This window comes from Nelumbo lutea, chromosome 3 (genome assembly GCF_056320005.1).
Source record: "Nelumbo lutea isolate HS-2025 chromosome 3, American lotus-T2T, whole genome shotgun sequence".
Taxonomy (NCBI): Eukaryota; Viridiplantae; Streptophyta; class Magnoliopsida; order Proteales; family Nelumbonaceae; genus Nelumbo; species Nelumbo lutea.
In genome coordinates this window covers 8,272,370-8,281,860 of record NC_142686.1, presented here as the reverse complement: position 1 = coordinate 8,281,860, position 9,491 = coordinate 8,272,370, and the positions used below count along the sequence as shown (strand labels likewise).

Below are 9,491 nucleotides of genomic sequence, written 5' to 3'. Positions count from 1 at the left end.
TAATGAAAACTTTAGAGTTTTTGCATTGGAAAAAATTGGAATATTCAGAAATGTAATTTTTTTGATAGGCACAGAATCGCTACTTTTCGTATTGACTACAACGTAAAAGAACTGAAATTTCAGGAGAAAAAATCAAGATTCTAACAAAAAAAAAAAGGAAAAAGAAAGAAAATTATGTACATTCAAATTACATGAGTATTGGGTAATACTCCTTTTCTGTGTATTGTAATTGTACTTGGGCACTAATTGAACTCTTAATGAATTGGGTCAACTTAATCTCTCTATAACTCTTAATAAGTATGTGCTGTTAATACCCTAGAAGTTTTTGTAGCAAGAAATATATGATGTTCTCAACTGATCAATGACATTCATAAACTTGTACTGATCATCACCCATTTCTAAAAGGGAGGGGGGATACAGAATCTGGAATTTCATCTCCCTCAGCATTTGGGTTCAGGTTTTACAACAAAGAAATGAACTACACAACCACTTTGATCATTTTAGGATATGGAATTAAATCCTCCTCTCTTCCTCCTTTTATCTTCTGGGCAAAGAAAGTTTCATTAAAATCGCCAAGGCTTTCTTTACTTTGAGTTTTTCAAATGTGCTCTGCTCTTGGTGATTAGACAAAGAGTGTGAATCACATGCTTCCACCCATGTAAGTTGTAACGGACTATCTACCTGCAAATTACCATTGAAAACCCTGAAAACGACGCCTGCCTCATCAGCGGTCCTTGCATGAGAGAAAGATTCCAACTTCCGAGACTTCATTATCCACCAGAGTTCAATTTTGAAGCTACACCACACTTCCTCCTCGCTTTATCTCTTTCCCTTAATTTTGGAACTTTTTGTTAACACTCTTCCACATTTTCCAGTGGCTGTGGAAGCGTTGTTCTCAATCCGAAGATAGGGGGATGCTGGTGCGACGAGCATCAAATTTGCGTCATGGCCAATAATTGCTACAGGAAGAATGGTTTGGTTGATACACGTGGATTTTTATCTTCTTTTGTGGTGGTTGTGTTTGGGTTGCTGTGACGCGCATCAGATGTCTGCTATGGAGATATGAATATGCTTTTTAAAATATTAATTTTATTCTATTTTTGCATGGTTGTGATTTGTGAAACAAGTTGAGATATGCAAAAAAAAAAAAATAATAATAATAAATAAATAAAAAATACAGATTAAAGAAGGGTAGGAATGTATACGTGTACATAAATCCAGTTATGATCAGACAAGGCTCAGTTTTATACGACACAAACCACATTTCACTTGTGCGACTTCCAGTGCGGCTTAGCTCGTCGCTTGGAGACCCAGCCTTGATCCTTCTACAGGGCGTCAGTAGTCCCCCAGACTTCAAGCGAGGTACCCAGGTAACCCTCGGGTAGAATTGACAACCACAACTCATTTTTTCATAAATTTGTTTAGATAAAACAGGGGTTCTATCTTCGCTGCTCTTAAACCTGCTTCATTACTCATTCTCTAATTAAATTTTGTTTGAGAAATGATGGGTCGTCGGTGAAGTTGGTTAAGGTGCTGTGTCGATGGGAGTTTTTCTCATTCGTTCCCGTATATTTTGAAATCCATGACCGATATCGTGGTTTTGATTTTTAGGATAATTGGGCTATCTCTACTTGTAAAGATTCAATTGGGTTTTGTGCTGCGAGTGATGATTTCGTGAATGGATTTGGAATTTACAGTAGTTTTTACTTATATGTGATTTAGGATTGGAGTTATTGACGATATGCAAAATTTCTCTTCTTTTGGTGTTCCATCAACTGTTCTGCAGTTTCCTCAAAAAAAAAAAAAAAAAAAAGAAAAAGAAAAAGAAGATATCTTCTTTTGATGTTTATTGTTGAAGTGCTATTGCATCCGGGTTGTGCGATTGTAGTAGCTTATGGTAAAAGAAAATGTCTGTTGTAAGCTTGCTTAGTGTGTTCTTTTGTCTGTTACTTGACCATGCATGCTCGGTATATGTTATTCGAAATGGAAGGTTGTGCCGCTTCTACCCCCCCTTCCCCGAACCAAGTGTTCCTGTTTTTTCTTTTGATGATCTCACATCTATTTGTTATACTTTAACTTGCAGAGATTACATTTTTTTTTTCCTTTTCTCCCCAATTTTAGATGTTTTCTGTGATTGCATGCAATTTTCTATTTTCTTTGATTAATCATTTTTTTCTTCCCTGATTAGTCCTATTTCTAAGATGCTGATGTTGTTCTTATCTTCACCTTTTTGCTATTCTTAAAGAAACATGTCTCATTAGTCATTAAACTTATCTGAGCCAAAATAGAACGTAGAAATCAAGAAATAGCGAGTCCAAAGGTCCAACCAAGAAAACTAATATATTATACAGAGATATTATGTCTTTAAAGAAATGGGTTAAGTTTCGGAGACAGCATAGGTTGATATAACTTTCCCTTTCATTCAATTTATACCCTGAATGTTCAAACATTTTTAAAAAATCTTCCAGAGGACCAGATCATATGTTTCTCGTTTTAAGTTCTGAAACTTATTTGATTTCCTTGAAAGTTATCCAGGTTGTGAACTGAGGCTACAGAGTGCTGCTGAACCTCTGTCTAGTTGTATACTGGTGACAAGGACATCATGTTACCAAAGCCATTAGACTATGAGTCCATTAATGAAAATGTGAAGAAGGTTGCATATGCTGTTAGAGGTGAGCTCTATCTTCGAGCTTCTGAGCTTCAGAAGGAAGGGAAGAAGGTAGCTATAATTTTTTCTTGGATCACCATTATTTTACTTATTGGCATCATCTCACTATTCATTTTAGGGAAAAACCTTGCTTTTCAACCATGCTTATATAATTGTCAATTGATAATAAAATTTGTAAATTATCATTGTATTCTTGACTAAGTGTGAATTAATCAAGTGGTATGTATTGTACCATCTGGTATTGTCATTGTGTAACTCTATGGTAGAGTGAATTGGTCAATGAGTACAATAGGATACTATTACCTAACCAGGAGAGGTATAGGTTTTGCACATTTTGATTTTGGTTAGGTTCAATGTAGTCAATCTTTTCATATTACAATTTTAATGACTTTGCTTATTTAGAATGTACTTCTATCTTAAATTTTAAATTTATAATTATGGTTTTGCAGATTATTTTTACAAATGTCGGCAACCCTCATGCTTTAGGACAGAAGCCATTGACCTTCCCTCGTCAGGTTCATTGCCACTTCTACATTCCTTTTTGCTTTGTCCTCTTCTAGGAATAATCTGCCTCCTCAAATTTAATATGAAAGGAGCACCCTTTGTTTTACTATGCTCTGTTTTTGGCACGATGACATTATATCCTTGTTTTTAAGTCTGTTTTGATATATGTTAATTACTTGTGCAGGTGGTGGCTTTATGTCAAGCTCCATTCTTGTTAGATGATCCTAATGTGGGACTCATCTTCCCAGCAGATGCAATTGCAAGAGCCAAACATTATCTTTCATTGACATCAGGTGGTCTAGGTATGCTAACTGACGTATCTCACATTTTATGTACATGCTGGAAAAAGGGTTTAACATTTGAGATCTATGTAGAGACTCTGCCCTTTTGTCTTTGATTAAATGGGTAAGAAGTGGGAAAGACCATACAGTAAAACTTGAGATGGATAATCTACTCTTTTCTTGATCAATTAGGTGCCTACAGTGACTCTCGAGGGCTTCCAGGAATAAGGAAGGAGGTGGCAGAGTTCATTGAAAGGCGTGATGGATATCCAAGGTAAATATTTGGTACCAAACCTTTTTGTAAAACATTCTGGATTCCTAATTTTTAGGTTTTTTAAAGCTGAATACATGTACACTTACACCCATATGCAGTGATCCAGAAATCATATATCTGACAGATGGTGCAAGCAAAGGGGTAATGCAGATTTTGAATACTATTATCCGTGGTGAAGGGGATGGTGTAAGTTTTCCTGATTTAGTAAACATGTTTCTTCTCTCTGGTACCAGTGTATAGGTTATAGGTTTTTTCATCTCTCTTCTTTATTCTCTTCCTTTTCAGTTTAAAAGTGTGTGTGTGTGTTGGGTGGGGGGAGGGGGGGGTTCTTGTTACCTTAATCCATCCTGTATACATGTGGAGGTACTTGTCTTTCCCTATGCTTTTGTCATTCACTATGGGTGGATATCTTATTGGCAGATTTTGGTTCCAGTACCTCAGTACCCACTTTACTCTGCTACAATATCTCTACTTGGTGGTTCTCTTGTTCCATATTACCTGGAAGAGACAGCAAACTGGGGTCTTGACGTCAATAACGTTCGCCAGTCAGTTTTGCAGGCTCGTTCTAGAGGAATAACAGTAAGTATACCTTCATTTGTTCTGATCAAGTGCAGAAAATCTGTTTTAAGAATCCATAGACAAGATTTAAATGATATATTTACTCATGGTTTAGATCCAGGATTAACTCTTTGGTTATTCGAATTGCCAAAAACTTGGGTGGAATAGAGATGGATATTGGTCCTGAATCTACTGAAGAGCATAACTCATTGCTATGAAAATATGTACTATAGGTACTTAAACTAGGTATCACGTCTGTGTCACACTCACACTCTTCACTTTCTTGTGCAAATTCTGTGTCGGGCACCTTGCTGATTCTGTGCCTGGGTAATGTTACAATATGGCAGAGCCAGACTTTTCTACTGGCAAAAAATTTTCACCTCTGTATTGCTGTCTTGCCCACTGCATCATATGAATAAGGTAGCTTTTTATTAGAAAATTTTCTAGTGAAGATCTGTAAAGTGGAGAGTCCTATCCTGCTGCATGTGGACCATGTATTCTGTGATATTAATGTAAACTCTGTATGTGATTTTTCCCTCACCCCTTTTTTGGAAGGTGTGGGTGATATGGACTATAATATAGAGAAATCACTTTGTTTTTGCACAAAATATAAAAGAAAGTATACAAAAGGGTGGATAATTTTGACTAACTTGACTGTTACTGGCTTCTTCAACTTTCTTATTAGTATGATATCGTATGATCTTCTGAACCTAGTTATTGTACAACAAATTACCTATCATTTCATATGGAAAATCTGACTACTACTACATTATTTCTTATGTACTGGATGTAATCAGGTCCGAGCCATGGTGATTATAAACCCAGGAAACCCTACTGGCCAGTGTCTAAGTGAAGCTAATCTAAAGGAAATACTACACTTCTGCTTCCAAGAAAACTTAGTCCTGCTTGCAGATGAAGTTTATCAGCAGAATATATACCAAGATGAGCGCCCTTTTATAAGTGCAAAAAAGGTATAACAATTATGCTCTTTGATCCGAATTTTTGTTGTGTTTGCCAGCGGCTCATCTCCTGTCAAAACTAATTGTTCCTCAAAACACTTGAAGGTTTTGATGGACCTTGGTGCACCCTTAAGCAGAGAGGTCCAACTTGTTTCTTTTCATACTGTCTCTAAAGGATATTGGGGTGAATGTGGACAACGGGGAGGATACTTTGAGATGACCAACATTCCTCCAAAGGTTTGCTTCTTATTAACTTCTTTAAATGGCCTATATATCTCTTAATTGCAGGCTGAGAATTTATTGCTTATTTCCAATTTTAGAAGGACATTGAGCTTTCCCCTTTCATATGTTCATTATGTTTTGCTTACCAAACAATACAATGAAGTCAGAAGAAGGTATTCACATGATTCCTGATAGCCATACTATGGAGCTCTTAACTTCCTGCTGCTCCATTGTTTGCATGTCTCCTCTTTGGGAGACATGTTACCTGACACATTAAAGGTTAGTTAGTTTGTAACATTTCAAGCCATCTGTGTAGACAAGATCAGGTCTTTGAACCCTCACCGTGGAGAACAGGATCCTGTAGGTAATCTGTTCATACTAGATTGTGTTGTGTCCATATAATTTTTATTTGGTAGAAAATGTCTATAATTCAAAGTAAGAATATATCATGCCATTTGATTTCTCACATTTTTGGCCGCTAAATATGCAGAAAATTGTAGATAAAAGAAATCTTGCATGGACACTGAACCAGAAGGCAAATTGTTAATTTAAGAAATTTAGAAAATGTCTTAAATAGGTAGTAATGACCCTTCTGTGTGCAGCTTGTTTGTCTGTTCTTGTTTACAAGTATGCATATTGGTATATGGTTGTAAATTGATTTTTTTCCTGAAAAATGAGGCTTACACTGAAAGAGGGAATTTCTAAAACTAAGTGGTACTAAACTATCAATGCCCATTCTTTTTCTTGTTGATCTGTTGCTGCAGACTGTTGATGAGATTTACAAGGTTGCATCTGTATCACTCAGTCCAAATGTCCCCGCACAGATATTTGTAAGTCCTCTGTCCAAATAAAAAAAAAAAAGATGCAAGTTAGAGTGCAGTTAAATTAGTCAAATTTCCTAAGTTGTTTGCTCAATAAGTAAGATAAATTTTCTTCAGAACATCTGGTTCATTCTTTTGGCTATCTGAAGATTCTATCATGTAGCAATCTCGGGGCTGCTCTCGTTTTCTCTTATTGGGCCTATTATGTGAAACTTACAAAAATATATATTTTTTTCTTTTCCTCCAGCTAGGGCTGATGGTCAACCCACCCAAGCCAGGGGATATCTCCTATTTGAAGTTTGTTACAGAGAGGTATGATGGCTGAGATCAGCTCCCTCTAAATCAACTTATTCTCCTTTTATTTCGCAAACCCTGCTTATGGACAAATGCCTTAGAAACAGGAGGTTTTGAAATAAGTATGACTAAAACAGAAAATTTGACATGTAAGTTTAGTAGTAATAGGAGTGCAAATCAAGTTACACTCAGGATTGGAGACCAAGAGATAACTTAATGTGACCACTTCCAGTACCTTGGTTCAATAATTCCTAACAAGGGAGAAACTGAGGAGGATGGTGCCCAAAAAATTAAAGCAGGATGGGCAAAATGGAGGGGTGCATCTGGACTTTTATGTGATTGGTAAACACTACTTAGATTAAAACGAAAATTCTATAAAACAGTTGCAAGGCCATCTATGCTGTATGGAGCAGAGTGTTGGGCAGTCAAGAAACATGTCCAGAAAATGAATGTGGCAAAAATGTGAATGCTAAGATGGATGAGTGGGAAAAACAGAAAGGATAGGATTAGGAATGGAGTTATTTGTAGGAACCTAGGATGGTTTGGGCATGTGCATAGAAGACCATCAACTGCACAGTTAGAAGAAGTGATTTGTTACACATTGAAGGGGCTTGAAGAGCTTGGGGTAGACCAAAAATAACATGGGTTGAAATAGTAAGAAATGATTTAAGCACTAATAATTCAACAGTGGTTATAGAGTTGAATAGAATGGATTGGCGAAACATGATTCATGTAGCCGACCCCATATAGTTGGGGATAAGGCATGGATGACTTTGAATATTGGCCTTCACTCTTGGTTGCAGTTCAGCTTGATGCCAATGACCATTTTCCCTAATATTCTCAAAATATTTATAGAAAGTATAAAAAAGTGCTTGTACAAGTATAGTACAAATACTTATTTTAATAACAAGCAAGGTGGACTATATATTGTGTCTCATATCTTAAAGTGCCAACTTGCATAAAATGCATATCTATGTGCTACAATGTGGCACACGTGCTCATCAAAATAATATAGCAAATAAATGGCCTATCCTGGATTTGGCATAGTGCAATGCTACTCTGTGACTCTGGTTTGATGATAATAAGTGCTCTTTTGCCACCACTTACATTTTGTGCATCTTTTACTATTTCTTTTGTCCATCTGAAAGACTGCAATTGATTAGATGGCTAGGTTATCTGGTTGATTTGAACTGTGGACACTCCACCATACAATTCCAGTAATAAAACATTTTACTTCTCATCAAGCAATTATGTTTATTTATGAATTACTAAATGTGCAGCAAAGCAATCCTTGATTCATTGAGGAGGAGGGCACACATAATGACTGATGGATTCAACAGCTGTAGAAATGTGGTTTGTAACTTCACAGAAGGTAATTAACAATTTTGCACCTTTCTCATTTTCATTTCATGCGTTAGTATCTCCTTGCAGTTCAAAACATGTTTCTTGAATCTTAAGAGATCAGCTACTGATTAGAATATCATTTTCAGGAGCCATGTATTCTTTCCCACAAATACGCCTACCACCAAGGGCCATTGAAGCTGCCAAAAACGCTGGAAAAGTTCCTGATGTTTTCTATTGTCTCAAGCTTTTGGAGGCAACGGGCATTTCCACAGTCCCTGGTTCAGGTTTTGGCCAGAAAGAAGGGTAATTACTAACTTCATTGTTCTCTTGCATAGATTATGCACACACAGAAGTGCATATGATCATCTTCCTTGGTAATGTTTCTGAGATAAAAGGTGTTTGGGCATTTTTACGGGAATCATAGGGCAATTTGGTTTTCATTCTTCACAGTAACTTCATTTTAAATGTCCTTAATGCTCCTCCTTTCAGGGTCTTCCACTTGAGGACAACCATCTTACCAGCTGAAGAAGATATGCCTGCAATTATGGCCAGTTTCAAAAAGTTCAATGATGAGTTCATGGAAAAATATGAAGACCACAGAGGCTATTCAAGGATGTAAAGGGACTCCAAGCATCCTATGCTTTATCATATTCGACAACTCTGGAAACTAATTAATGTACTATTGACTTCTTGCACTTCATTCTCTTGAAATGGGGTTAATAAATTCATCCTTGCTTTTGTCTTGCATTTCTGCCTCAGATTCCACAATCCACACCGTTGATCTTTCCATTATGTTATGTTTCAAGATGTGATATCTTTACCATATAATGCCGATACTTGCTTTGGCCTTTCCCAAATTTTTTGTTCCATCTGTCTTCCTTCCACCCTTCTGCGCATGCCATTCAGTCAGTAGTAGTAAAAAGAATCACAGATAACAGAAATCTATCAATGAAAAGCTCTTTCAGCGAAAAGGGCGAGAAAAGCTCCATGAAGTGAAGGCAAACCATTAACATGGTTCTTACCTGAAGTGAAGAGCATATATTGTCTCTATTTTTTTCTTGATGAATGCATATATCGTCTCTAATAATCGTTTAGTATTACTAAAGCTGATTTTTTATTTTTTAGTTGTACTTTCTTTATTTCCTCAGTTCATTTTCTTGTTAGTGAGGGTAAGGCGGGGGACTGAAAAATGACATAAAAGGAATTGAAAGAAACATGATAGGATATCCACAATCTCACTGAACAACTAGCTTCAGTTCAAGACTAGATGAGTTTTTGTTCTTTTTCATTCTTATTCTGCTCTTTTTTCTTGTTCCTTTTTTTAAAATGAACGATGACTCTATTTGGATAACATACAAGGAAAAACAAGCAAGTTCCGGGAGAGCAAGTTCAGCTCAATTTTAGATCAGTCCCAATAAAGGAGACTAAGAATCCGAGAATCCAGATTGCTCGACAAGGCTTAGGTCATTTGCAACAAACGCAGTAAAATGAGTGAGAGTTCGTTCGACCACCACCTGTCAAGTGTGCCTGCCGTGGACCATTATCAACATTGTTAGGGAATGCCTA

The 9,491-nt window shown here is 36.6% G+C and overlaps 1 protein-coding gene across 8 annotated transcripts; it reads left to right on the top strand.

Annotated features, from left to right (window-relative positions):
- Window positions 1-930: 930 nt before the first annotated feature.
- LOC148862727 (glutamate--glyoxylate aminotransferase 2) lies at window positions 931-8,672 on the top strand. Of its 8 annotated transcripts, none has more exons than XM_088978155.1 (14): window positions 931-1,370; window positions 2,536-2,719; window positions 3,118-3,183; window positions 3,357-3,474; window positions 3,646-3,727; window positions 3,826-3,913; window positions 4,148-4,306; window positions 5,083-5,256; window positions 5,350-5,481; window positions 6,231-6,296; window positions 6,535-6,599; window positions 7,862-7,953; window positions 8,072-8,228; window positions 8,415-8,672. In XM_088978155.1, the coding sequence occupies exons 2-14, from the start codon at window positions 2,603-2,605 to the stop codon at window positions 8,542-8,544; spliced, it is 1,446 nt and encodes a 481-aa protein (XP_088834281.1). In that variant the 5' UTR covers window positions 931-1,370; window positions 2,536-2,602; the 3' UTR covers window positions 8,545-8,672. The 8 variants fall into 8 exon arrangements, with proteins under 8 accessions (XP_088834281.1, XP_088834282.1, XP_088834286.1 ...); XM_088978156.1 differs by having other exon boundaries at window positions 1,105-1,370; window positions 2,528-2,719; XM_088978160.1 differs by having other exon boundaries at window positions 1,210-1,362.
- The last annotated feature ends 819 nt before the right edge of the window (window positions 8,673-9,491 follow it).

Coding starts and splice junctions, on each gene's coding strand:
- LOC148862727 (XM_088978155.1), top strand. CDS start 2,603: ATGTTACCAAAGCCATTAGACTATGAGTCCATTAATGAAAATGTGAAG. Junction 5,257..5,349: donor CTTTTATAAGTGCAAAAAAG/GTATAACAATTA, acceptor AAACACTTGAAG/GTTTTGATGGACCTTGGTGC. Junction 8,229..8,414: donor GGTTTTGGCCAGAAAGAAGG/GTAATTACTAAC, acceptor TCCTCCTTTCAG/GGTCTTCCACTTGAGGACAA.